We start from the raw sequence: 27,050 nt of genomic DNA, 5'->3' as shown, positions 1-27,050 counted from the left end.
GTTCGCCAGCTGTTGTGCTGAACATATCGCCGTACATGGCCATACAGCGCCACAGAGACGAGTAATCTTCAGAAAAGGGGAAAACAAATAAAGATGAAAGTGATCTACTCTAAAAAAAACAGTAAAGACTCAGCACAAATGTATCAATTTCAGCCGTCACCTTCCTTTATTGTCGACCGGGCAACTTCACTTACATACACCACCCAATCCTATAGGTACCTACCCACCCGCCCAGGCAGCAGTCCTCATCTCACATCTCACACTCGTCATTCACATCCCTCACATCCCCAAATATCTCCCACCTCCCGCCTCTCCCAACCACACCGTTTTGCTCCCGCCGCCATCATGGCACGCATCAAGACGCGCATCCTCATCATATCCGACACCCACGGACACACCCCCGCCTCCTCGCGCGCATCCGCCGACCTCTCCCCCACCAGCGACTTCGCCGTCGCCGTGACGGGCTACCGGCTGCCTCTGCCCGCCGCCGACGTCGTCCTCCACTGCGGCGACCTCACCACGCGCAGCACGCCCCCTGAGCTGTCCCGCACCCTCAACATGCTGCGGGGCCTCCGGGCGCCGCTCAAAATCATCATCCCCGGCAATCACGACCGTCTGCTCGACGCCGCGTTTTGGCACGACGACGCCGGCGGCTACAACGACCCCGAGTACCACACCGAAGCATTGGAGCTCCTGCGAGCGGCCGAGGAGGACGATGGCATCGTGTACATCGGCGGCCACAGCGAGGGCGCGCACACGTTCCCGCTCGCCAACGGCGCCGTGCTGCGCCTCTACGCGAGCCCCTGGACGCCCGAGTACGGCGTCTGGGGCTTCCAGTACCGCCCCGAGGACGGGCACGCCTTTGACATACCCGCCGGAATAGACATTGCCATGACGCACGGCCCACCCCGCGACGTGCTCGACCTCGCCGGCTTCGCGCTGCCGCAGTTCAACATGCAGCCAACGCCCGCCGGCTGCCCGGACCTGTTTGCCGCCGTGGCGCGCGCCCGGCCGCGCGTGCACTGCTTCGGCCACATTCACGAAGCGTGGGGCGCGTACCTCGCCCGGTGGAAGACGGGGGATCATGCCCCAGGGCCTGCCACGGCGGAGCAGGCCATTGACGCGGCCCGGTCCAGGAGCATCGTCGCGCTGGCGGACATCAAGCCCATGACGCATCTGCACCCGCCGGCGACGCCGGCGCAGGTGGAGCAGCTGATGGACTGGAGCGCCAAGATGGGCGTGTCGATTGACTGGGAGAAGGAGACTGGCGCAGCGGATGAGGACGGCCGGGTCGGAGGCGAGCACACGCTGTTTGTGAATGCGGCGATTGAAGGGTACCGGCAGGAGCCGTCGCAGTTGCCGTTCATTGTGGACATGTTGTTAGACGAGGTGCCGCCGTCGAGCAGTTGATTTTATCAGCTGTTAGCATATTTCGATAGCCTTATTTCACGTAGCGTCTTTCTCTGAGCACTGCAAAAAACAGTACATATGTGCTCTCATCTCATCTCGACAGCCACTTGATGCTACCGATGGCGGATCGGGGCTACAGCACGCCAAGACTACGCTTGCATGTAGCTTATCTGTACCACGCCTAGACAATGACATTACATCTGGGGCTAGTTGCAAGTTAGGAATCACTGGGCAAGCGTTGCATATTTGGTTGTTTGATTTGGTTGCATTAATTAACGTTGCGGCATAAGGCCAACTTTTACACATAGACCCCGAGGCCAATTTCGTATCCATCCGTCAATGTCCACGTACAGCTGCGACTCCCCGATTCGATCCACGTATTAAAGTAAAGGGAGTCCACAGTTTCCAGTTACACATCTATAAAAACATCTGTAGGCAGTGCCATGGAGAGCGCGCTTACAGAGCAAAGACGGCAGCAGCAATAGCAGCGATGACGCCAGCGACAGGGCCAGCAGCGTCGTTGGTGCCAGGGGCAGAGGTGGAGGACTGGGTGCCCGAGGTGGTGGCGCTACCAGTGCGAGTGCTGCTGTGGGAGGTGGTGTGGCTGGTGGCGGTGCCGTTGCTAGAGGAGGCGGCAGATGAGGTGACGGGGGGGATGACACCGCCGGTGGTGCTGGCACTGCCGGTGGTGGCGGCCGACGACGAGGCCGAGGAACCGGTGGAAGCAGAGCCGGTGGAGGCAGAGCCGGTGGAAGCAGAACCGGTAGAGGAGGCAGAGCCGGAGGTGGAGGAGCCGCCGGTGATACTGCCGCCGCAGAGGGCCTCGGCGGCAGCGAGGGCCTTGGCCTTGTCGGCAGCGTCGCAGCCCTTGTCAACACAGGGGGTGACCGAGGCCAGGAGCTGTTCCTTCTTGCCGCAGGCGCACTGGATGTCGGTGAGAGCGCAGCCGGTGCTAGTCACGGCGGGGATCAGGCAGGTAAGCTGTGTAGCGCAATGGGTCAGTCGAAGCTGTCGGGGGATCATTGATCACGAGGGGGTAGCACATACAGCGCACTGGGGGACCTGAGAGAGATCGGGAAGCTGAGCGGCAACGAGGCCAGCGGCGGCGAGGATAATAGCGGCCTTCATCTTGACTGATTGGGTTGTGTAGGTTGGAGGAGAGAATTGAAGATGCAGCGAGGACAGGAAAGATGTAGAGATTTGGTGTAGTTGAAGGAGGAGAGTAGCGGGGGGACGAGGGAAAGGAGGCGAGCAGGGCCTTTTAAAGCTCGAGGAGAGGGCGGAGCAGGAGAAAGAAGCTCGGACGGGGAGGGAGAGTCTATTTTTTTTTGTTTTTGCTCGGAGCTGCCAGCGGCTGGAACTACCTACCTACCTAGGTTGGTACTAAGGTAGCTACTATGTACACAGTAGGTCGGTCGTAGGCGGCGGGAGGATTACCAGAACCGAGCAGACGTGGAGCTTGCTTGGCTGCTTTCAAGGGTGGCGGCCCAGGTGGGTGTGGAGCATGTGGAGAGGGAGGCTTGCTGTGGGTACCGAGTACCGCAAAGCAGGCTTCCCAGTGTCTTTGACAGTGGGCTGCCCAGGGACGATGAAGCAGGAGAAGACGGGCGGCAGAATGGTGCCGTGTTGCCGTGATGTGTGAGTCTGTCATGAGCTGTTGGGCCATCCACAGATGAATGAACGAGAGATCGATTGGGGTACGGTCGCTGAAACCAAGAGAGCTTGATGAAGCTGGCGGAAACGCTGCCGCTGGTACAGAATACCTCGACCAGCCTAGACCTAGACCGCGACGTTCGGCCAGGTACGGGCCTGTGGCGCGGGCCTGCCGACTGTGCCTCACAATCCAGGCCAAAATTAGTTAGGTAAGGAGACGGAGAAGACTACAAATCCGTACTTCAACAAAGGCTGGAACGACGTCGACGGTTCGTCACTAACGTATTACAGCAAGATCGGAAAAAGTAGCACTCCGTAGGTAGTTGACGTAGGAATTGGCGCACCAAAAGACTTGGTCTGGACCCAAAGCCAGGAAAGATTGACTTTTCCGGTGTTCTTTTTTCAGAAGCAACCACGCTGAAAGCTTCCCCGTAGTGACGCCGCCGACACAGCAAGCCACGCATCTAGTCTAGTTCCAACAGACGTGGCTGAACAACTGGTTGCAAGTGGCCGGCCAACTGCTACTAGGTTTCTGAAGCGAGCGAGGTCAACGCTAACAAAGAAAAACCAATCATTGTCCTCGGTCATTGAAGCGTACGCGGCTTCTCACTTGTTGCAAATCGGCATTGTGGTGGCTTCTTTTGTCCCTTTTGTTTGCCCAAACCGCAGTGCAACACCAGCACGCCCACCTTGGGGTTCCTCGGCGATTTTGACTGCGACGATCCGACCCCAGTTGTGACAAGTTGTGGGTGAGGAAGAAGGGGGCCTGCTGAAAGAAAAACTGGGGGAAGACGTGGTGCAGTGGTTACCTGTGGGGTGAAAGCAGAGCCGCAGCGGCAATCCGATTGCAAACAAGTCACGGGTAGTGCGCAGGGCATTATTTCACGTTTGCATGTCGGATTGATCATTCATGCCCATAAAGACTTGTAGAAAAACATCCGAATCTGGATAGTTTCATGCTTAAAACCAACCAATGTCAGACGGATGCCTGACTTTTTTGCGTGGCGAGGACCCGGTGGGGGTGGCCATACGTACCCCCTCTGGCATGTGTCGGGGAAGCTTGGCCCCCACTTAGAAGCTTCCCTAGCATGAAAGAGCTTGTTTGTTCCTGTTCGAATTCTACTCCGTACCAGATAGCTAACTCCATTACCTATTCAACGCCATCTACAAGTACAGTTACTTGGGAGTGCCGGTCACCGTTTACTAGACCAACGATGAAGAAGAAGATGGAAAGTTTAGACAAGATGCAATGAGTGCAGAAACAAAATGAAATCAACTCGTGATGTTTTTAGCGCCCAACTGTCAATAAAATGTAGCCCGCTGTAACAGGCCCCCTCGTTGCCCTGCGACACGACGACAGTGGAGTTGGCCCCCGATTCTAGACCCAATGAAACCATTTGCAGGTACGAGGCGAAAGGACGCGCCGCACCTAAATGCAACCCTACACATCGACCAGGGCAGGGCCTTCCTTCAAGATCCGTCTTGCCGGCCATTCCTACTGGTGAATGGAATTGACTTTGCGCCCGAGATCGGTCGTTTGGCGCTCGCCATCAAAGCCTTGACAAACGTGGTTCCTCTTGTAAAGTTCTTTGATGCAAGGAGTTGTTGTACCCCCCCACCCGGACAAACTGCCGGGCCGCTCAGTGTGCCTGCAGCTGTATTCTATTAATATCCGTTCCCCTCCCTTCCTCACCCCCTCTCCGGCTACCTACACCCTCTGCTTAGCCTCTGTCGATTACGATGGGCGCCTGAAAATTTGTCCATGCAAACAAGTAACTACCTGGTTCTTGCCCGGCACTTCGCCCAAAAATCTGCATCTCGGCTGTCCATTCTCGCCATCGCCGGTGACCTTGCCAAGAGATCAACTAGCATCTTCAAGACAGATTCCTTGCATTCCCCCCGGGCAACGTTCCATTGCCACGTCCATTTTTTCGCCGCAACCGCCTTCGCAAAATCCTTCGTCTCGTCCCAACACGCCATCGCCCTGTTTCTGCGCACACAGCAACCACACCACAACCACGATAGCGTCCGCTAGCGTACCGTAGATCAATGCGCCCTGCAAACATCCCTCCTCTTCAGGCCGTGGCCAATGAAATCATAGCATCACCAGCTGCCTACTTTGTGGCTCAGCGACTGCATGCAGGTTTTGCGTTGGCCAGCCACGGAGTTCCCTTGGACTGCCCCCAGCTGTCTCCCCGGGAATGGAAAAGGCCAAGAGCATGTTCTTGTCGTGCAAGTGCAACTATTGTAGTCCCAATCGAGGGTGTACGTTCTATCATACTGGCACAGAGCGACAACTTGTAATTGGTATTACTCTAGGTCTTACACTCTCCGTCTCTCTACCGCTTCCATTTTCTACTACTCACACGTCCAAGTGATATCACAATATCGTCAATATAATGCACCTCGTATTTCATCCCCATCTTTATACTTCGGTAATAACTGATTTGTAGTCGCGGCCAGCTCATCTCGGTCGATGTCTACCTACGCATAGCATGCCCAACTTTGTCGGCTTTACCACTGTGACCCATAGTACAGATACCTGGTCTATTATTACGAATATGACAAGTATTGTCTGAAACAGTGGCGTGTAACACCTGCCCTGAAATACGAGGACCATTTCATGATACGGCCTACAACAAGGGCAACCGCCTGACTGCACATAGCCGCCCACTGGCAGCTCCTAGACCCCGAGAGCACAACCAAATTCTACACTACAAGGCCACTCACTCCTTTTACGCTATGAAAATCCAGACACCTACCTAGATATAAGGTACCTGAAATCTGAATTTTGTCTTTCTTGCCGCAGCCACTACAATAAATCATAACACGAACGTGTGTGTGTTGCACTTTTATTGATCCACCACTGGTCATGATCGACAAACGTGAAACTAGGAGCTAGCTACATAGACTTGATCTGCCTGTTCTTGGTTGAATTGTTCGCCCCTTGCCAACTCCTGCAATGAAGTCTTTCGTCCAGGTTACCAAGCATTATTGCGCGCAGAATCAAGTGACCGGGCCGGTTGCGCCGATCTTTGCGGGAGCTGAGACATTGAATGGCTCCGCCCACGAATCGAGATTGCCAATTTGCTTTGGGCATCTCAATATCGCTGCACGAAGTACATGACCACTCCTGTACGGAGCAAATCGAGCTGTACCTCGAACTGTTAAATGCTACTTGCAGATAGCATATGTGTGCCTCCGAAACTCTCGCGATACCTTCATCTTGGCTGTGCAACGTCGAGTCACTCAACTTCAGGCTGAGAGAGGATCGCCATCGTTTGCGGCTGAAGGGTAGCTCGGTGGCTGAATGAAAAAAGCAGCAGCTGAAGTCAAGGGTCACCAAAAAAGGCATGTAGGTACAACCGGTACCATCAAATAAATATAGTTACGTACAAATATATCTTAAATCCGTGTAAACGGTAATTCTAGACACGTTGCAGTGCATGTATGCTTGGTACTGCTACGCTTTCCCATTCAACGTGGTCTCAGTCTCGGCAGAAGCTGGTTGCCCCCGCGTACGTCGTCTTTGACAACGCCGCCTGGCAGTGACCGGCGGTCGCGCGCATTGCCCGTGTTACGCATCGACGAGGCCGTGCTCCGCGGCGAGGCGTGTGCAGCCCGCTCAGCCTCTTTGGGGTCGACATGCCCCTGCTGTGCGGCGACGGCGGCATGCGCGCTTTTCGCCGCCTCCAGGAGGGAGATGATGAAGATTTCCGACGACCCGTCGCTCTTTGCGTGGGACAAGGGTGACAGTTCCACCGAGGAAGCGTTGAAGAGCCCTTGCCGGGTTTCCTGGCGGGCTGCGCCGGCGTCGTCGTTTGCCCGCCTTGTGCTGCCGTACCGCACGACAAACTGTAGTCCTCGCAGTTGAGATGCCCATGGCTACCCGTGGGGCCCTCGGAGACGTTCCTTACCGGCGGGAGACTGCGAAGATCAGTACCTCCGCGTTGGGCGATGCCTGCCGGGGCAAGGGCAGTACGCGCGCGTGCGCTTCCGCGCCGAGCCTGGCACCCACGGCCAACTACCGCAAAGAATGCACGCCCGCCGGCGCGACACGGAGCCGGTGCGGGCCCGGAATAAGTGTGTAAGCTCCCAGGTGCTGCTACTAACCCCGCAGCGGCCACCCGCGATTACCGTCCCCTTGCGCACCAAAAGCGCAGCCCGGAAAGAGGTCTACGGCGTCCACGGCCGCACGCTGCCCGTCCGGCTGCGCGGCGGAAGGCTTCCCGTGGCGACTGAGTAACCAGCGGACGAGAAGACGTGGGTGTTGAACATTGAAGACATGTAGGAACATAGAAAAAGCCACTGGTATGCAGTAGACGTAGCGTGGATGAATGATGAATAGCTATTATATATTATCGTTTCAGTGGTCATTGCGTGATGATTACATGATGCATATAGCGATACAGACCGCATGGTCAGTCCCATCGAGGCCTGCTCATGATGATGGGTCTGGCCGGGTCCCATGGGCCTCGAATCTCATTCTTGTACTTTTGCAGCCCAATCAGCCACCAGCTGCACCCGCCCGCCGCCAGCGCCGCCATCAGCACGCTCACGACCATGCCGATGACGCCCCTCTTCCAGGGCCAGGCGCCGCCGCCATCGACGTCCCCGAGCACCATGCCGACACCGAGCCCTGCGCCGAGCACGAGCAGCACGCTCAGCACGACGTGGTACTTCCAGTCGCGGTGGCGCACGTGCCGGCGAAAGACGGGAAACAGGCCAAATACTTGGATGCTGAAGAGGGTGAGCGAGAAGACCTGGGTCGTGTCGGGCAGGCGGCTGGCGAGCACGGTCGAGGCCATGAGCGCGGCGTTGGTGGAGAGGGAGGCCGGGAACTGGGCGCCGACGACGCCGCCCGAGTAGTCAAAGAAGAAGATGTTGATAGCGAGCAGCCAAAAGGACATGGCCCAGATGCTGTCGCTGGATGTCGACCGGGTGAGGGACTTGAGGATCGGGCTGAGACCGAGGAGCGTCGAGTAGATGAGCATGGCCGACTTGATGGTGCTCAGCCGTTGCATGATGCGGCTCTCCTCGCCGGGCAGGTTGGCCGGGTACTCGATGCGGATCTCAGGGACGGAGCCGGAGTTGCGCGGCGGGCGCTTCGGCAGTCCGAGCTGGTCGTTGCCGGTGACGTCTACGGCCGATGCCGCGCGGCTGATCCTGCTGGGCGCCGCGGCACCCAGCGCGAGGTTCGTCGTGGAGCTCGCGGCCGAAGAGCCGGCCGTGGACGGAGGCGGGATGGGCAGCACGGGCCTACGCAAGCTGCCGGCGCGCGTCCGGCGCCGTGTGGCCGGCGCCACCGCGGGAGCCACCGGCGCGACACCAGTGGTGGCCGTTGTCGTCGTTGTCGTCGTCGAGGCGGTGGTGGCCGTCGGCGGCGGGCTCAGCAGCAGCTGCTGCTCCTCGAGGTCCTCTTCCTCGGCGACCCAGCGCTCCCACAGGATCCAGCCGAGAAATGTGCCGACGGAGCTCCAGCTGACGACGGACACGGGCGACACGCGCGAGTGGAAGATGGCGACGAAGCTGACGATGAAGATGATGACGGAGCACACGTGCTGCAGGATGACGGTCGAGTCGGCGACGAGCGGCCAAAAGTCGTACGGCTTGAGGCGCGGGTTCCGCTGGAGGTTTTCGAGAAACGTGGCCTGGTCGGTGTAGTTGTCAGGGTCTGCGCAGGCAAGGGGTTTTTTTCGTCAGTAAAAAGGGGCACATGTACAAGTTTCTCGTAGGTTTCCGCGCGCGGGGGGGTTCTAGACGTACAGGATTGCTTCACCCACATGAGCTTCTTCCACGTCCGCTTCCGCCGGCGACTGCCGCTGCGCGAGCCGTGGAGACGCCGCATGCGCATCGCAGAGTCGGCCGCGCCGTCGCCGCCGCTGCCGCCACCGCCATCATACTGGCGCGGGGGCGAGACGCATGCGTCGCTGGGCGAGAGGTGGGAGCGGTGGTGGATGCCGCGTAGCGGCGGAAAGGGAATCTCGTCGTCTGTGGGCGACGGCATAATCGCCGGGAGCCCGTCGGGCAGTTCACCCTCGGCTGGAACTCGAGTATCGGGTTCGTGATGGCATAGACGGAGTTTAGCGCCCGGTGCTGCTTGACGGACTGGTCTTCCCAGGGGTTCAAGGCGGGAGGAGGGGGAGAGGTGGGCGGTTCACGGCGTGTACGGTGGCTCGCAGACGCAGACGTAGCGCAGTTGGCAAGTATGGATAAAAGATGTCGCGGCGCGCTGTATAAATCGCTTGGAAGGACTCTGTTTTGATGGTGGTGAATGTGATGCGCCGTGATGCTGACTCAGGGCGACATAAATTAGCGATTCAGCCCTCCAGCCAAAAAGACATAGTGGAGAGCTAGGGGCACCCACTAACCCAATGTTAGATATGCGCTGTTGGCGAACCCTCAACTGGTAGGTAATAAACGACGGGGCATAATTTTGAAAATGCAAGTAGGTACTTTTCCCTCACGTTTTCCGAGTCATGCTCAAGACTCGGGCGAGCGAGCACTGCTTTGCGTTGCATGAACTGCGTTACATGGGCAGTAAAATCATCAGACGGACGTGTCAATGTCGTAGCCCCCCATCAGAAAAATAAGAAAATCAATCAATAGGCTCGGCTCCGCTAGCCGTCGCCTCTTGCGGCAGGTATATAAGTTTCTGATATTCCTTCGTTGATGCACAACTCGTGTCGCGGTCTGCCTCATTCCGGTCCCATGGCTCTTGGTTGTAAGCCTCTCCAACGCCCACTATTACTTAGTATATCTGTACTATCACTACCACTCCACTGCCATCCAACCAAGTGCATTGTCACCTCGGCTCCTTCTTGAAGGTATCGAAAGGTAGCGCGACTGAAAAGACTCTCCTTCACTCGCGTTGACCTAATTTCGAGTCTGGCCCTTTATTACCTCGCTTATCAATATTCCTGACCCCGGCTCTGGGGTTTCACCCAACATTATCACAACACACGGAGCAGCCTGCGGAAATCACTACCAGGGCAGAAAAGAAGCAAAACATGGACACAAGAGATTATACTCGCTGGGCTACAGCTGCACTACCTACAAACATGAGAGCCGTGTTTGCAGTCCCGTCCTGGTTGAACTGGGAGTCGGTGTTGATGTTTTGCGTCGTCTGGGCAATGCTGTTCCTGGTGCTGGACGCGATACGGAAGTGCGTCTTCTCGATTCTAACCTGGTTTTATCCCGATATTTGGTCTCATAAGGCACTCGAAGCGCACGAACTGTCCCCTATGCAGGCACTTACTCAAGCTGAAGAAGGTACGATGCCTGTCAATGAAAAGACGGGAGAGGCAACTAAATGATGGCGATACACCGCTATAATGAATGGCAAACAAAGAGACTGCCTATTTCTTTCCAACGGTTGAATTCTTCCAGAGTCATGTGTTGGGGTATTTTCCGACAACTGGGTATTAGCGAAAGGTGGCGTTTGTAGCAATGCATGGGACCAACATCATATAGACATTTAGACTGCTGAAATACATTTACCTTAGTCCTACTACCTATAGTGTCTGCGGTGGATGTGACGAATAATCGCCAGCAAAGTGAAGTCTGACGGGAATAAGATAGGCAGGAGCGACTGATATACTATTTCCACATTTATCGCGAGAATATACCGCTTCAACAATGTTGCATCAATATCACACAAATATCCCACAGAAAGTAGCAATTATAAATACAGTCGACGGCGTACCGCAAAATATGGCAATTCACTTCATCGGAAGCCTCCTCTGCCCTATCGATTTGCAAACCCAGATACTGCGCGGCAATGCTGGGCCGGTCAACGCGGAGGGCATACGCGAATGCTACAAAAAGCAGCCCGGTGACAATGGCACGGAGACCAATACCACTCAACTTTTCAGACTACCCGACCAGTTGGTATCACGGGCTACTCTATTGGCCCTGAATTTCACGCCAGCCAAGGCCGCTGAGCTCTGGCTGCGATGGCTCAACGCCTCAAAGGCCACGGCACCGTGGGATCCCTCCTCGCCGGACAAGTCCGCGCAACATGCCCGCTATCTACAGCAAGACTTTTTAGATATGATTTTGGAGGGGATTAAAGAAGAAAGCGGCACGACTCTTCGCCTGTGTGACCACGGAGAGGACATCGACTACAGCGACGCGACCCTGCTCGAGTACATGACACAATGGGGTATCAATGAAAGCTTCCGAAAGGAAATTATGGTGTCTTGTTGCGATATACCTAGCTTTGGCGGCTGCTCGCACTGGGTCAAGTACATCGTTGAGAGGCAGTTCCTCAAGCTCACCCGGATCTAGGAGGAGTCGCTGGCGCGTGAAGTTACCTGGCTGAAACGATTGGCCGCGGCCAACCCAGAAAATGGAGAGGCGCAGACACGATGGAAAAACTTAGACAGGATGATGCAGTGCATACTGCATGGTGATTTGCAGATCGAGCGTAAGATCCCTTTGTTAGGCTTGTATTAACTCGGACATGAACACAACCAGCGGACAATCAATTGACTTTTGAGAGACTCTCTACATGCGTATACATCCTTTAACATGATAGCCGTGCAACAACATCTAAATGTAGCCCTTGAGGATGGCGGCCTCGGCATTTAGAATGGATGAGCCAGCAGCTCCAATGACGGCTATTCACCTGTTAGCACAGCTCCACGCCACATTTGCAATCGCGGCACTTACTGTTGTGGCTCAGAGCAACAAACTTGAGATCAAAGATGCCGCTCTCGTCCTCGCGCACGCGACCGACGCTGACGGTATACCCATTACCCAGATCTCGGTCAAGACGGGGCTGCGGGCGGTCCGGCTCGTCAAACACCATAATCGGGGGTTCCGGCGCCGACGGGCAGCCCAGGGCCTGCGCCTCGCACGTATATTCACGCAGCGCCTTCTTGACTGCCTCGGCCGACGGCGCGGGCCGATTCTTAAACGAGAGGCTGACGCACGCCGTGTGGCCGTCGAGGACGGGTACGCGGTTGCACGCGGCCGAGACGCGCAGGCCGTCCTGCTCGACAAACGCGGTGCGGGCGGCATCGAGGCCGCCGAGAATCTTGCGCGCCTCCGTCTCGAGCTTGTCCTCCTCGCCCTGGATGTAGGGCACGACGTTGTCGAGCACGTCCATGGACGAGACGCCCGGGTAGCCGGCGCCGGAGACGGCCTGCAGCGTGACAATGCTGACGACGTCAATGGGGCCAAAGGCGGCCTGCAGCGCGGCGAAAGGGATGACGAGACCGATGACGGCGCAGTTGGAGTTGCACACTAGGAAGCCCTTGGTAAGCTTGTGCACGGCCCGCTGGTGCGGGATGAGGTCGAGATGGGGGAGGTTGACGGTCGGCACGACGAGGGGCACGAGCGGGTCGCGGCGGTAGTTTTTGGCGTTGGAGAAGACGGGGATTTCGGCCTTGAGAAACTGCATCTCTAGATGCTGTTAGAAAGGTTTCTTGATAGGGACAAGACGGAATTGGCGGCGGCCCCGGGAGGGGGGGCGCTTCAGGGCGGGACAAACCAATGTCGCCGGCCACGTCAGAGTCGAGGCCGGAAAAGACAACGTCGCAGTCGGCGAACTCGCTCGCCGTGCACTCGCGCACCACCATGTCGGCGACCTTGCCCATGGGCGTGGCCTGCTTCCAGCGGACGGCGTCCTTGTAGGGCTTGCCGGCGGAGCGCGACGAGGCGCCAATAGCGTGCAGCACGAGCGAGGGGTGCTTGGCGAGGAGCAGGATGAAGCGCTGGCCGACGGAGCCGGTGGCGCCGAGGACGCCTACTCTTTTGCGTTTCAGTGGTTAGTTACAGCAGCTGGGGCTTCTCTTTATCCATCACGCGGCTCTGAGAGGCAGAGAGCTGAGCCGGGCGAAGGAAATTGCGGACGGAATCGGGGCGAGGGACAAGACGTACCACACTTCTTGGGAGGTAGTTGCGAGACCATTATGACGGTGTTGACCTGGAGAGAGGATGCAGATGGCGTCGCCTTGCTAGAATTAGGCGCACAATGTACGGAAAAGAGCGCAAATGGATGTGTATGTCCTATGCAAAATATTTTGGCAATGGCTTATGAGCAATGCAGATGCCCCGCCATTAACCACTTCTGCCCCGCCATCGGAGCGTCGCTGCCAGCGAATCTCGGGGTCCGCTACCTTATCAGTGGCGCGTCGTGGTGAGCAGCATGATGAAATACAAGAAAAAGAGTCAATTAATTCATAAATTCAACGGCACTCTGTACGAGGCCACCGCAATGTCATAAATCCTAATACATCATATATACCAGTTGAAAAAGTTCAAAATAGCCAACCCTGGGCAGGACAAGCCCTGTGGCAGACCAAAGATAACGCCGTATGCATGCAGAGACCGATGGAAGTGTCAAATGCAACCTCCCCTCGCAAATCAACCTTGTTTCATCGCAGCATGCAATCAAACTCGACCCCGTTATACAGACGAGTTGGAGCGCCCGCTGTTGGCGTAAATGTGGAATTGGACGAAGATGATGGAGTCCTCGAAGATCGTGCCGACGGAACCGAGCAGCCAGGGCACGGCATTGAGCAGGTACTTCTTGTCTTGCGAGTAGGTGACCAGACTGACGCCGTAGGTGGCATTTCCGGTGAGCGAGAGGAGGAAGAAGAGCAGAGCGAGACCTGCGACGGTTAGCTTGTAGCAGACTGGTGGGGAGGGGGTGGAAGCGTACCCTCGCACGACTTTTCGCGATGGTTTTTGATGATTTGAGGTACACGCGCGCTGCAAACTGTTAGTAACGCTGAAATGCTTCGGTTACTTGAGAATTCTTACGCAAGGTAGAAAAAGGCACTGGCGTAGCCTAGAGCCAAGCCAACCAACTCGAGCGTCGTCCTCTCCTCATTAGGGTCCGAGGGCGGCGTAGGATCCGACTTCCACGCGCCGGCCTTGTACGAGATGAACCACCCGAGGGAGCCAATCACATAAACGGCGATCAAGCTGGCCAGGTTCCGCACCCAGGGCTTCGTGTCGAGGACCTCGTCGGCCAGGTCCGCCTTGGCCTGGGACGAGTGGCTCGCGCGGCGGCGCGATGACTCGCTGCGGCGGCGGCCGAGCAGCGGCGAGTCCTCGGTCGCGTAGGTGTAGGTGGCGGCGGCTTTGCGGCGGTTGAGGCTGTTATAGTAGACGCACTGGGCGATGAGGACGCAGTCGGCGACGCAAAAGTAGCAGGCGAGGGCAATGGCGGTCGGGGCGAGGTGGGTGAAGAATGCGCCTGTGGGTAGCACGGGTTAGCAAAGCTGTTGGTTGGTTTGGGGGGACTGCAGGAGGAAGGCGTCAACGCACCCAAAAGATTGGTAATGTCACCGAGCATCCAGACAACCAAAAAGGCCATGCTGATGCCATCGGCGCTCTTGGCCTTGTAATTGGCCACCATTTGTGGAAGCTAGTGTTGTTGGTCAGTTATCGGGGTTCGCCGCGCACAAAGGAATTGTCAGTAGGTTTGTAGTTTACCATGAGGCAGATCCACGAGGCCATACTGATGCTGCCAAAAATGCCCGAAATGGCCTCGAGCAGCGGCATGCCGTTGTCGTGCGGCGCGATCACGGCAGCCAAGGCCGCGAGAGGGAAACCCATTGCTGGAGGCCTGCGAAGTCAAACAAGTGTTTTGGCGGAGGAGGATTTGCGCTGCAACCTGCAAGTTTCGATGCCAGCTAAAAAAAATCAAAGCAAATAAAAAGAGGGAATGAAGTGGGAAGTTCAATCAGCAAGAGCCAGCCCGAGTTAAGTTAGCAAGTTTACAATTCTTGTGGAAGCAAGAAGTGAAGACTGGGCGGTCAGATTTGGTCGGGGTTCACGAGATCAGGTTTGGTGGCAGGCGTTGCAGTCATGCAGAACTTGTCCCCCAGTTCTTATCGCTGGGGGGCAGATTTGGAAAAGGCGGCGCTCCCATTGGCCGATAGGGTACTAAATGATTCAGCTGGTTGGTCGTGGCCTTCCGGCTTCGGGGGGGGGGGTGGGGTGGGATGGCTAATAAGGCTTGGTTGGACTCGACGCAACGCCACAATCAGTTTTCTTGCCCACTGACCACTGACCACGCCTGTTCGGCCACAGTACGGGAGTGACTGGCGCATGTCTTTGGTCATCTGTCATCTTGCATCCTGCATCCTGCAACCTGCAGCTGCAGCTGCGGCTGCACATCTGCGACATGTTATCAGGAGCGCGTTGTAATGATGCCCGAATGATGCCCGCCAACTGTGATGGCGATGGACTGCTTTCGATGAACGCTTTTATCAGCACATCTTGCAGCTCTCGTGGTCTGCCTGCTACTTTGTGAGTCTTGCTGGTGTTTGTGCCACGCGACACCGAAACGTGATGCTTTGATAAGCGGCAATATTATAGCGCTCTACTTGAACGGCTCTCGCCCTCTCACCATGTTCGAGCAAGTCACAGAACGAAAGCTTCATCCCCTTTCCATGAGCGCGAACATCTCCTTGCTCAGCCTCGACCCGATTTCAACGCGGCAACGCCACATCTTCGGTGGCATCGCCGCTCTCAGACATTAGGCTGGCACCACATCACTCGCGAAACAACATTGTATGTGATATTGTCGGACCTGAGAAACAACAAAAGTCATAGTGCGCGCGCCTCGCCACACCCGCCGCTGCTGGAACCGCGGGTCGCCCAGGTCCGCCGTCAGGTTGAGCGCCGGCCGTTACCTGCGCAAAGTGCGCCGGCACAACTCTCCGTCTCGTAGCCGCCCAGTGCCTGCCCCGTCGGCATCGCCTCGTCCTCGCCCAGCCGGCCTGGCGCATGCACGCATACCTACGATACAAGCGCGAGGTTGTCAGGATGCGTTTCCATGTCGGCCCTAAAGACGCACCCGCCGTGACAAGAGCTAGTAGGAGCCCGTCGAGTTTCTCAACCAGCTTCTTTACCTCGGATCTGTCTCAGCCGCCAGCGCAGCCTGGACGTTCGCTCTTAAAATACTGTACCCTCTCGCGAAAGAGACCCTCTAGGCTTTCTGCCATGGACTCTAACAGCCTCACGCGAATGGTACAGTCTAAGTCAAGGAGCGATAAACGTGTTGTAATGATACTTCTCGTCTTATTTCATCTATGCTACTTTCAAGGCTGATTTCCATGGGCAATATCCATCATGAGCCCTAAATGAAGAAAACATGCGTGGAAGCACTAGTCCTACCGCGACAAGAGACCTCGGGTTGACGGGACTAGTCAACTCTTGACTACTGGTTTGTGTCTTGAAATACTTGCACAAATTTGACATGTTTTGAAGAGAAGCTCCATCATGAGCAGTCCATAGCTATCCCTGCACCCAACTTGCCCAACTCTTCGTAGTTACCCAATCGCTGCCTAGCGGTTATTATCAGGCAAATCTCTGCCCAACAGTAATTGACAATTAAGAGAGCGATAAATTCGCTATAGAGGCATCCGTTTTTTTTCTGGCATGGTGCAGCCATCTGACCTCGCTGGTGAGCACGCTTTTGTTCCACGTGGGCCATTGTTTTGGGCCGTGATTCGTTCTAGGCTTCAGCCCTCGACTTGTCTCAAGGCCAGCTCGCCGCCTCATCATCAAAACACGTCTGCTGCCTATTCAGGCGGCTAAGAGCCTGCTCCCATCAAGGTTTTTGGATATATTTTTTCCCTAGATACGCGACAGGGCCTTTTCTAGCGAACCCGCCGCTTACCACCCTCTCTACTCATACCCACGTAACCGCCGTCAACATGAGGCTCGACGCTGTCGTTACATACGCTCTCCTCTCGGTGCCTGCAGTATCTGCATGGGGAAGTATGTTTTTGTGTCGTGCGCTGAAAAAAAAAGGACAGACGCTCTTCCTCTCATTCACCCACTAACCTGCTCGCCTAGGCCTTGGGCACATCACCACGGCCTACATTGCCGGCAACTTGATCGCCAACTCGACCGAGGTCTACCTCCAGGCCCTCCTCCAGCGGACCGACGCCGACTATCTCGCGTCCGTTGCCAGCTGGGCCGACTCCATCCGCTACACGAAATGGGGCAAGTTCACCAGCACCTTTCACTTCATCGACGCCCACGACGATCCGCCGCGCTCTTGCAACGTCGACCTCGACCGGGACTGCAAAGCGACCGGCTGTGTCGTGTCCTCGCTCAGCAACTACACGGCGCAGCTGCACGACCACACGCTGCCCGCGTGGCGCCGCGCGCAGGCCGCCAAGTTTGTCGTGCACTTTGTCGGCGACCTGCACCAGCCACTGCACAACGAGGACGCGGCGCGCGGCGGCAACGGGATCCACGTCCGCTGGGGCGGTCGAGACCTCAACCTGCACCACGTCTGGGACAGCTCCATCGTGGAAAAGTGGCTGGGTGGCCTACGCGGCAAGCCGTACCCGCTGGCGAAGCGCTGGGCGGCGCAGCTCACGAGCGAGATTCACGAGGGCAAGTGGGCGGACGAGAGTGAGTCGTGGGTCAAGGGAATTGATCTGGCCGATATCAATGGCACGGCACTGGCGTGGTCGCGCGAGACCAATGCTCTCGTTTGTTCCCATGGTGAGTCGCACATCGACTATTCTGAAACCATAGAACTACCCCGCGCTGACACGAAATAGTTCTTCCACAGGGTCCCAAGGCCATCCAAGGCCAGGAGCTGAGTGGCCAGTATTACGAGGATGCTGCACCCATCTTGGAGAAGCAGGTTGCTCTGGCCGGCTATAGAATGGCGGCCTTGCTCGACAAGATTGCAGAGGAGTACAACGCGCACCGTGTGTCCAGCGACGATGCTCAAGTGGAATTGTAATAATATTTGTGGATTTATCGATCTATCATAGGCATTATCTAGGAGAATATTACATTATTGAATCTCAGCGCGCTAAAGAAATATCCGCATTTCCTATAACTTCATGTAGCATTGGTGACAGGTACTGGCGGCTTATGCAACCCCATCTACCGAGCGATGGGAAAATGGCGCGCCGGAAAACAATTGTCATCGACATGCTACACTATAGTGCTCAGGCCATGACAAATACACGTCATGGGAATCGAACCTTGGGTATCAGACGAAACCATTCCAAATCGGACCGAGCGAACCAGGAGTCCAGTCCACGTCTAGGTAATGGGCGCACAGCCACCCATGAGGAACTCTCTACGTAGGTGAGCAGATACGCAATCAGGACAAAGAAGAACTTTGGGGCTCTTCTTTCTAGGTGAAGGCTGTTTCGGAGGGATATGTTGCCCAGTATCTTGGCACTTGGCAATGAGCGTCTGCAAGGCGACTTTGGGAAAAGCGCCGCGCGACGGCACCATGCCGGACCATCCGACGACTGGAAATGCACTCATATTGCAGAAATCAATTTGAATCTGTCTGACACTGTAACTGAAAATCTGTAAATCTTTTACATGACCACCGAAACCGAAAACTGTTGCCTCGTGCGAATGAGGGAGCCCTCTTACACGCCACCTGGTACAGCACGGGTTCACGGCACACAAGCGCCTCGGATGTAAGAAATATGCACTCTGTAAGACGTTTGGTCGCCTACCAGTATGATTTAAAATTGTTTAAAGTGCCAAAAGAAGATTCCCCAGATAACTAACTCGAGTCCACAAGGCAGACCTGAGACGAGACATGCATAGAGCTACGGTTGAACGACGATACTTGGATACGCTATTAGGACTCAGCCCGAGCCAAAGTATGGACGCACAGCATGACCGAAACAGGTTCATCTCAGCCAACGACCCATCGGGGCCCTGTATACAAGATGTGAGATTGTGTGTGGCTGGGGTGACACCGAATGAGGCATGCCGCAGGAGCAAGTGTGGTTACAGACGAGATGACAAAAAGCCGCTGCTTCGTTTCGGTCAATGGGGAAAAAAGAAAAAATCAAATAATTTTGACTGGACTATACAACCCAGACATAATACATTTTTTTAGGGATTTCCACACAGCTTGTCTCGCGGCGCGCCTCACTTGTGTAAGAGGTTGTTCGGAGGTGGAGCTCTTCTGCCGCCGGGCGCTTCGCCCATTGGCCCGGACGGACCGCCAGGACCAGGGGCTGCCGCACGTCTGCGACACCCTCACCTTCAGACTTGTCGGTAACACCCACGCCCAAGAAGGCTGGGAGGGCTGCTTTTCTTTCTTTCTTTCCTACGCAATGCCACTGACCGGCCATCGCAGGCCCCTCCGCGCGCCGCCGCCCCCGCGAATGAGCGAACCAGCCCAAGCTTTCGTCGCAAAGGCCCTGCGGGAACAAACGATGCATGGCGTCGCCAGGGAAGCACTTGCCAGCTACAACTCCTCTGGTTTGGAGCCAACTGCGCTGATCCTGCCCAATTTCAACCAATTTGTAGCCTAGCCTAAAACCTTGGGACCCGGATATCCCCAAACGCGTGCAATCTCACCATTGTCCAGACACATCTAGGGCAAATGGCAAACTACCAGGACCTACACATGAAGACGGCAGACACACACACACACATCTGTCGATTCTCCCAACATACGGACGGTGTCCACCGCTGCCGGTTTTGCCCTCGTGGAGTTGAGGCCAGAGAAAGAGCCTCCTTGGAAGGCTGCAAGTTGGTTGGATGGCCGTGTGTGCCGGTTTTGAACCCCCCCTCCCGAATGGTTGCACTCATGCACGCTCCCATCAATCACCCCCAGTAACCTGAGGGCATCCCACCACACCATGCTAGCGAGCCGAGATTCCGTCTCGTCCCTTGTTAGTCTCGAATTTTGGCTCTCTCTTGCCCTGGCCGGGGTTTTGGTCTCTTACTTGGCCAGGGTTCTTAAAAGGCATGGACTTGGCATTCCCCTCTTACCCACCCCTCTCTCTCCTCCGACACTTTCTATTTCACGTTTTAAAGATATCCCCCTCTCCTTTAACTGCTTGCGCTCGTTCCGTTTCTTCTTTTCCTTCTCTTCTCCAATCGCTGGCCGTATACACACTATTCTTCTTCTCTGAGCGTGCTGGGCTGCTTTTGTCTTCCGCGTTCGTTCGCTCATTTGCCCGCTTCAAGACATTTGACTATTTCCAACTCTTGCACCCAATCAACTCTCGTTTGCAATCATCTTCGGTCTGGAACCATAGATTGTGACTTGTTGCGGCTCTTCCTTCCTTTACACCATCTTCTCGTTTCGTCATCGTCAATCCTTCTCGTCGAGACATTCACCATGCAGATCAAAGCCATCCTTTCAGCCCTCGTGGGCGCAGCCATGGTGGCAGACGCTGCTGATATGCGCCGCTCACCGATTCACGCGGCTCTCGAGCGTCGTCAAAACCGTCAGGGCGGCCAGCAGGGCGGCCAGCAGGGCGGTCAAAGGCAGGGCGGAAACAACGCTGGCAACCAGGGCGGCAACAATAACAACGGTGGTGGTAATGGCGGTCTTGCGCTGTCGCAGAACGTCGTCCAGCGCGGTTCTGCCAGCGATGGCAACAACCCTGGCTCAGCCGAACAAGCCGCCTCTGCGACGTATGTCTATATGCTAGCTTTGCTACAGGCAGTACTAACATGGCTACAGCTCCAACAACAACTTTATCAACTTTTGCCAGGGCAAGACTCTGACCAACGGTGCCCAGGTCCGTGCTGGCTCTTGCAACGGTATTCGTAAGTATCACCAATCTATTCAACTTGGGCTTCATCGTCTAACAGGTCCGCACAGCTATGGGTAACATTCCCGCCTCCACCAAGATGGTCTCGAGCATCTTTGTCAACCCCCAGAACGGCGATAACATTGCCGCCAAGCAAGACTTTGACATTCAGGTGCAAATGATCAACTTTGCACCCGGCGATTTCACAAACGCCACCAGCACCTACTACTCGGCGCCCCAGGATCTCAACGGGCAGGGCTTCATCATCGGCCACACCCACGTTACCGTCCAGGACACGGGCCGCTCCCTCAACCCCCAGCAGCCGTTGGACCCCGAGAAGTTTGCCTTTTTCAAGGGCATCAACGACGCCGGCAATGGCCGTGGTCTGCTCTCCGCCAGAGTAGCTGGTGGTCTTCCCGCCGGCAACTATCGTCTGTGCAGCATGTCGTCTGCGTCCAACCATCAGCCCGTCCTCATGCCCGTTGCGCAGCGTGGTGCTCAGGACGACTGCGTCCGTTTCACCGTTGGCGGCAACGGCGGTAACAACAACAACGGCGGCGGCAACAATAACAATCAGCAGGGTCAGCAGGGTCAGGGCCAGCAGGGTCAGGGTCAGCAGGGTCAGGGTCAGCAGGGTCAGCAGCAGGGTCAGAAGCAGGGTCAGAAGCAACAGCAGGGCGCACAGCAGGGCGCAAAGCAGGGCGCACAGCCGGGCGCACAGCAGGACGCACAGCAGGGCGCACAGCAGGGCGCACAGCAGGGCGCCGGCCGCGGTGGCCTGGTGAACGAAGGACAACTTGATAACAATCAGGGCGACCAGCAACAGGGTCAGAATCAACAGGGTCAGAAGCAACAGGGTCAGAAGCAACAGGGTCAGAAGCAACAGGGTCAGAAGCAACAGGGTCAGAAGCAACAGGGTCAGCAGGGCGGCGGCAAAGGCGGCGCCAACAAGGTGGCTGCTCTCGGCGGCGTTGGCGCTCCCGACATTGCCCAGACCAACGACAAGAACCGCCCCTTTGACGTGGCCGGCAACAGCTTCACCACCAAAGGGGAGGCCGTCCAGCGCTCCTGCGAGACGCAGCGCGCGGCCTGCCAGAACGGCGTCCAGTCCGGTGCCGTCAAGGGCGTTGATATTGCCTCGTGCGACAGCCAGATGGCTCAGTGCATCTCTGACCTGTCGTAACAATGGCCTTGGTGATTGCCTTTTTTCGCTCACATGACAAAACCGAGCGGAGGTTTTGATGGTTGGGGACTAGAAATATTGTTTGGCCTGCGAAAATCTGATGTGGCTACACTATTTATTTTTTCTTTATTTTTTGTCGTTTTTACACTTTTTCCTATGTATTTCGAAAGGCTCATGGTTTTCCTGCTTTGTTGGCTTTGGATTGCCTAATCTGTTTGGATGACTTGGTTTAGGGATCCCTCATGTATTGCAGGTTTTTCATCATGAATGGAACGGTTCATTTTTACCTTGCGTGGGCCTCCTTGTGTGCGTGTGCCAATTTGCAGACCGGATCCTCACGATTGGCGGCCGCCAAGCTGGCCAAGGTTTGCTCTCCCCGAGTATTTCCCAATGGAATGAAAATGGAACAATGATTCCGCGGCATAAATTGGTGCAAGTTTGTCATCAAACGTCGGTGGTGGTCTGAAACTCGGTGTTGGTTTCGCGGGTCTTGCAGTTTCACGATTGATAAGTGGGAGGCATTACTTACCAACTACAGGTAGGCGATGGAGACGTTTCAAGAAGCAGCAGAAGTAGTTCTAGAGTTGGTTGTATTTGAGAATGACAAAGATGATAATTTGAAGAACGGCTGCGTGATTTGGAAGATGACCAACTTCTTGTTGGTAAATGAATGGATTGCTATGTGGGTATTTCTATATGGTCATATTAATGCATCGAAGAGATGATGTGCCCTCATGCTCCTGGCATGTTCAGTTCCTCTGCGCTCCTCCTATAATTCCATATTTTTGCATGTCTTGCTCGACGTGGTTGTTTTTAACGTCTTTTGGGTCTGTTGACGAATTAGTCTGCTGTTTTGCTGCAATATATAATGTATAGTAGACGGCTAGAGAGGGACCTACCCGCAACCCTGAGGAGTCACGACGCCAAAGAAACAGTCGCCGGAAGTCTTTGGAACTACCTGGTCATCGCGGATGGGCGTAATGACGATTCCGGCGCTGGTCAGCGAAGCCGCCCACAGGAGCAGTGCTACCGCCGAGAATTGCATCTTGAAGGGGGATCGAATTATTGAGTCGTACGCGTTGGCCGTGGCTTGTTGCAACGAGTTCGTGTTTTTGCAGAGGAGGCGAGAAAGGGAAAAAAAAAGGAGGAAAAGGGAAAAGCAGGAACAAGAACTATGATTGACAATGGAGTCTAATTATTAGCGATTCTGACAGGCGGGCTCTGCGACACGGGACGACACACAGACTGTCTCCGCCAGCGTTTCAAGGTGTGGCTGACTCCATCGCCAAAAGCTAAGATGACACAAGGGGGGTTCAAATCTGCAGCATACTAAAAAGGTATAAAGTCCATGTAGCACCGCCTTTATCGTCTATATACTTAGTTTCTCTTTTCTTTTTTCTGATTCCTGGTGGGCAGTTCTTCTCGTTGTCTGGATGCGGCTACCTACCTGGCTACCTACCTATGTAGTCACTGGTTCTGACAGATAGCAGGGGCATGGTCTGGCTCGTGCCGATAGATGCCTGTAGACGAACCAATATTAATATCAGTAAAACAGCCTGGCGTCATTTGCGCTGGTCCTGCGCCGACCGATTAGATTGGCAGGCAAGCAGGCAAGGGTGCAGAGTACGAGCTTTTTTAGCGCTATTCGCCACTGTTTGTAGCACTCGGGACCCTCGTTCCAGTGGAGTCAACCCCGGAAAATGGCGTCACAACCGCTAAAAAATGGCTGGTTCGTGTGCTGTCAACGTGCCGAGGCCCGCTAGTTACAGGCAAAATCCATTCCCGCTGTCTGCAGCGTCATTTCTGAATTCCTTCAATCAAGTAGAACAATAATAACTACCCATTATTGCTCTTTGCGAACCGCACTTACCGCACTCACCGCACATTCCACTGCGCACACCATGTCTTGGACCCTTCAATGGGTTGATCTCCCGCCCCAGCGCCGGATCCGCGCCGGTGCCTCCCTTCCCTGCTAGGCCTCGCGCCACGAGGCCGCTTGTCACTGGATGTGCGTACTATGCGGTCAGTACCACACTGCACCAACCACCAACCTCAGGTCCTCATCGTACCATCTCGCTTACCAGAACGAGACCCTTGCTCTCCCCGGATCTCATCGTTCTTCCAGAAAATCAGAGGCTCCAATCATCTACTGGTTGCCATATTCTCGCTCCGTCTACCGTTGCGCCCGCTCTTCACGACGTCATCAGCCGACCTCTCGAAGCTCCAAGCTCTCCCCACCGACCTCATCGTTCGACTACGACCCCGCCGCTCGGCCACCAGGCCCCGTCCTAGCCGCTGCCGCCCCCGATCACCAACCCGCCATCCTCACAGCTTCTCGATGCCATTGCCCTCGCTCCCCCGCTATTGCCGCCTCCTCCTGCATCTGACACAACCATGGCGACGCTGAGCCAGGACGACATGGAGAAGCTCTTCTCCGGCGCGCCCCAGTACTTTGCCCGCAACGACGGCCCCTTCATCGCCGTCCCCAACCCCTCGGTCGCCTTCCCCTTTGACGAGAACCTGCAGATCCGCGACCTGACGGACCACTGCCAGATCGAGGCCAGGGCGTGGAGCGGCGTCACCGCCCATCCGCACCTCACCCGCGACCGCAATCACGATGCCGCCGCCGCCGCCGCCGAGCGGCACGCCCACTTCTTTGTCCGCTGCCGCGAGCGCCCCAACATGCTCAGCTTGCAGGGCCTCGAAAAGGGCACCATGGGCTATCAGGCTGCCCTCGAGCTCGGCGTCAGCGACGCCCTTGAGGAGGAGCAGTTTGGCTTTGACAGCATCGGCAAAAAGGCCCGCGCCATTGTCGATGCACGCGAGCGCATGCTCAACGGCGATGGCTGGCTGCATCGCATCCCAGAGGCCGAGCTCTTGGGCCGCTTGAAGCGCAACGGCGAGCTCTACCGGAACAACGATCTCAAGAAGCGCCGGTCTACCGAGTCCTACAATGACTTGTTTGGCCACTTTATGCGTCCGCGCTACATTGCCCTCGACAAAAAGGACAGCCACAGCCTGACTAACCAGATCGTCGCCCTGCTTAAGTGTCTCGGCTCCGACAATGTCTGGATCGACCTGTCTCACGTCGAGTGGCGCATTCGTCTTGGCCAGATTCTCTGGGGCGAACCGCATGGAGACCGTCTGAACGGCGATTCCAGCATACACAATATCGAATGTGCCGACGAAATGGCCGAGGAGAAATACTGGCTTCTGCTTCAGATCCTCATGGCTACCGAGCTTCTCATTCGGCTCGATGCTGTCACGCAGGGCGAGGAATACGGCGCCGGAGCTTTTCGAGCCATTGACATTGTCCAGTTTGAGCGCGCCGCCAACTCGACTGTGAAATGGTCTCTGCTGCTTGCTCGCAGCTGGCTTGATAATATTGAAATTGTCGCAGACGCCGAGTCTACTCAGGACGACGCGTTCAAAGAAGTGCCGCCAAGCCATGACGAAACCCTTGTGCAGACTATCAAGACCAAAAGCGCCAGCTGGCTTGCCGCCATTGCGAGCCATATGCCTTTCCACCACCACGGCCAAAACCACATGACATCAGCCTATCCCGCACGTCACTATGTGATCAGGGGGAGAAACGGACAGCGCCAAGTCGACGGACTAATTCACTTTGCCAAGAAGCTGAGGTGGCCGGGCATCGAAGATTACGAGGCTCGCATTACTACTCACATGCGAGAAGCCGTGCAAAAGAGACCCGACACCTCCATGTGCGACTGTGGATACGACGCGAAAACCAAAGGAGGCGGCAAAGACGACTACTTTGGGACTTGGGACGTCACTTGCCAGCGAGGCAACCACAAGGAGCGAGCCAGAGCCCGACGCAGACGACTCGCGGCCGCCTTGCACCCATCTGGGTGGATGTCCAAGTCGTACATCTTTGGCCTGATGCTGCCAGGCGATGGGCTATCCCACTTTCTCATGGCCACGTTGCTGGAAAATGATGACATTGCCATGAGCAAGCTCGGGTCCTTTGCCAATCTTTGCGGCGGATTCGTCTACTCTGGCATGAGTTTCTGGAGCACATCGTGCATCGTCGGCCGCGTGCTCGCCGCTGGCAAGGGCTCTGCAGAATGCATGGGCTGGGTGTCGACAGATATTGTACCCACGGGTGTGGCAGAAGGCTGGCTAAATATTGACGTTAAGGATGTGCCTGGTAAGGATTCGACTTGTTCTTTTGTCATCATTAACTAACGTTAAACAGACGATGTTGCAAATTTGGGTAAAAAGTCCAGAATTTGGGCAAAACGGCGCCTCGAGCGGGATTCATCCATTGTGGGCGACGGAGATGAGGACTCGGCTTCCCCGGCCGACTTTACGATGCCTTGGGAAAATCGATACAAAACCCCGCCGCCCAACGTATACGTCGATTTTGCGTCTTTGCAGCTATCTCCGTCAGCTCTATCGCTGCATCCCACGCCTCTACCCGAGATCATGGCCACTCCTCGGCATGAGTCGGCACCGGCGCCGGATCTCTTCTCTCAGCCGGCTTCGCTTACGTTCCGAGTTGGCATTGACGGAGTCCCTGAAAGGCAGCATATTTTTTCTCTATTGCACGACGTCAACTTTGTCAATGCTCACCCCTGTTCGCCACCACGCGGTGTGCGATTTGTCAAGTCGCCGTCGAGCCCGACCATTCGCGAAATTGACGTGTCTGGAGGAGCATCCCTCGGCAACGCATCACGCGCTTTGCATCGAATGGGTACATTCTCATCTCTGTCCTTCTATACAACTTCTTTCTAACACCTTTCAGGCCACCCCTTGCACAAGTTTTACAACTACAAAGTCATGCACATCTCCGAAGTCATTCAAAAGAAGCAGCTCCCCCTCTCGGCGCTCCTGGGCGCCGGCCACCCCGACAACAAGGCTCCCGGCAACGCCGTCCTCGTCATTGACTGCATGACGCAGATTGTCGAGCTGCCGCAATCGCCCGTGCTCGAGCGCCTCGTCTCGCCATCGACGGAGCGGGCGCCCGGCTTCTCTTTTGCCGCGCAGATGCACTACGCTTCGCACAAGCGGCAGTCGGGCTCTGATTTGGAAATATTGGTGCGCAGCCTGTGCTCGGAGCAAGGCTGGAACGCCATCGTCAGCCGCCGCAAACGAGGCTGCCTCGCATGCGCCATTCGCGAAGCGGGTGCGCTAGGCTACAAGGTCATTGTGCGCGTGGACTGAGGGCGCACGCGGAGGAAAAAAGCGAACAATGTATAAATATTCTGTGTTGATTTTGGTACTTATCTTCTGAAGCGAATCTAGCATGTAATTTTAACCTGATTCATAAT

General features: G+C 55.9%; 10 protein-coding genes across 10 annotated transcripts; 5 read left to right on the top strand and 5 right to left on the bottom strand.

Moving 5' to 3' along the window:
- Window positions 1-345: 345 nt before the first annotated feature.
- On the top strand, window positions 346-1,410 carry CCM_03314 (Metallophosphoesterase; the record flags this gene model as incomplete). Its single annotated transcript, XM_006668465.1, has 1 exon — window positions 346-1,410. The coding sequence occupies one exon, from the start codon at window positions 346-348 to the stop codon at window positions 1,408-1,410; it is 1,065 nt and encodes a 354-aa protein (XP_006668528.1).
- Window positions 1,411-1,866: 456 nt separating this feature from the next.
- On the bottom strand, window positions 1,867-2,538 carry CCM_03313 (Extracellular membrane protein, 8-cysteine region, CFEM; the record flags this gene model as incomplete). Its single annotated transcript, XM_006668464.1, has 2 exons — window positions 1,867-2,391; window positions 2,458-2,538. 2 exons carry the CDS (start codon window positions 2,536-2,538, stop codon window positions 1,867-1,869), a joined length of 606 nt encoding a protein of 201 aa, XP_006668527.1.
- A 1,912-nt stretch (window positions 2,539-4,450) lies between these two features.
- Window positions 4,451-5,829, top strand: CCM_03312 (uncharacterized protein; the record flags this gene model as incomplete). Its single annotated transcript, XM_006668463.1, has 3 exons — window positions 4,451-4,706; window positions 5,251-5,328; window positions 5,648-5,829. The coding sequence occupies 3 exons, from the start codon at window positions 4,451-4,453 to the stop codon at window positions 5,827-5,829; spliced, it is 516 nt and encodes a 171-aa protein (XP_006668526.1).
- A 1,655-nt stretch (window positions 5,830-7,484) lies between these two features.
- Window positions 7,485-9,070, bottom strand: CCM_03311 (phosphatidylinositol:UDP-GlcNAc transferase PIG-C; the record flags this gene model as incomplete). The annotated part of the gene is made up of 2 exons (XM_006668462.1): window positions 7,485-8,737; window positions 8,830-9,070. The coding sequence occupies 2 exons, from the start codon at window positions 9,068-9,070 to the stop codon at window positions 7,485-7,487; spliced, it is 1,494 nt and encodes a 497-aa protein (XP_006668525.1).
- A 2,546-nt stretch (window positions 9,071-11,616) lies between these two features.
- CCM_03310 (aspartate semialdehyde dehydrogenase) lies at window positions 11,617-12,979 on the bottom strand (the record flags this gene model as incomplete). The annotated part of the gene is made up of 4 exons (XM_006668461.1): window positions 11,617-11,684; window positions 11,737-12,471; window positions 12,560-12,814; window positions 12,949-12,979. The coding sequence occupies 4 exons, from the start codon at window positions 12,977-12,979 to the stop codon at window positions 11,617-11,619; spliced, it is 1,089 nt and encodes a 362-aa protein (XP_006668524.1).
- A 497-nt stretch (window positions 12,980-13,476) lies between these two features.
- Window positions 13,477-14,634, bottom strand: CCM_03309 (vacuolar membrane PQ loop repeat protein; the record flags this gene model as incomplete). The annotated part of the gene is made up of 5 exons (XM_006668460.1): window positions 13,477-13,682; window positions 13,733-13,782; window positions 13,834-14,272; window positions 14,344-14,443; window positions 14,512-14,634. The coding sequence occupies 5 exons, from the start codon at window positions 14,632-14,634 to the stop codon at window positions 13,477-13,479; spliced, it is 918 nt and encodes a 305-aa protein (XP_006668523.1).
- Window positions 14,635-16,742: 2,108 nt separating this feature from the next.
- CCM_03308 (nuclease PA3) lies at window positions 16,743-17,791 on the top strand (the record flags this gene model as incomplete). Its single annotated transcript, XM_006668459.1, has 3 exons — window positions 16,743-16,806; window positions 16,885-17,544; window positions 17,604-17,791. The coding sequence occupies 3 exons, from the start codon at window positions 16,743-16,745 to the stop codon at window positions 17,789-17,791; spliced, it is 912 nt and encodes a 303-aa protein (XP_006668522.1).
- Window positions 17,792-20,158: 2,367 nt separating this feature from the next.
- Window positions 20,159-21,759, top strand: CCM_03307 (uncharacterized protein; the record flags this gene model as incomplete). Its single annotated transcript, XM_006668458.1, has 3 exons — window positions 20,159-20,457; window positions 20,507-20,592; window positions 20,648-21,759. 3 exons carry the CDS (start codon window positions 20,159-20,161, stop codon window positions 21,757-21,759), a joined length of 1,497 nt encoding a protein of 498 aa, XP_006668521.1.
- Window positions 21,760-22,572: 813 nt separating this feature from the next.
- CCM_03306 (uncharacterized protein) lies at window positions 22,573-22,804 on the bottom strand (the record flags this gene model as incomplete). Its single annotated transcript, XM_006668457.1, has 2 exons — window positions 22,573-22,588; window positions 22,659-22,804. The coding sequence occupies 2 exons, from the start codon at window positions 22,802-22,804 to the stop codon at window positions 22,573-22,575; spliced, it is 162 nt and encodes a 53-aa protein (XP_006668520.1).
- Window positions 22,805-24,153: 1,349 nt separating this feature from the next.
- CCM_03305 (uncharacterized protein) lies at window positions 24,154-26,943 on the top strand (the record flags this gene model as incomplete). Its single annotated transcript, XM_006668456.1, has 3 exons — window positions 24,154-25,927; window positions 25,976-26,473; window positions 26,525-26,943. 3 exons carry the CDS (start codon window positions 24,154-24,156, stop codon window positions 26,941-26,943), a joined length of 2,691 nt encoding a protein of 896 aa, XP_006668519.1.
- Between the last annotated feature and the right edge of the window lie 107 nt (window positions 26,944-27,050).

This window comes from Cordyceps militaris, assembly GCF_000225605.1.
Source record: "Cordyceps militaris CM01 unplaced genomic scaffold CCM_S00002, whole genome shotgun sequence".
Lineage (NCBI taxonomy): Eukaryota > Fungi > Ascomycota > Sordariomycetes > Hypocreales > Cordycipitaceae > Cordyceps > Cordyceps militaris.
Note: the sequence above shows the minus strand (reverse complement) of the source record. Positions and strands in the feature narration are given on the sequence as shown.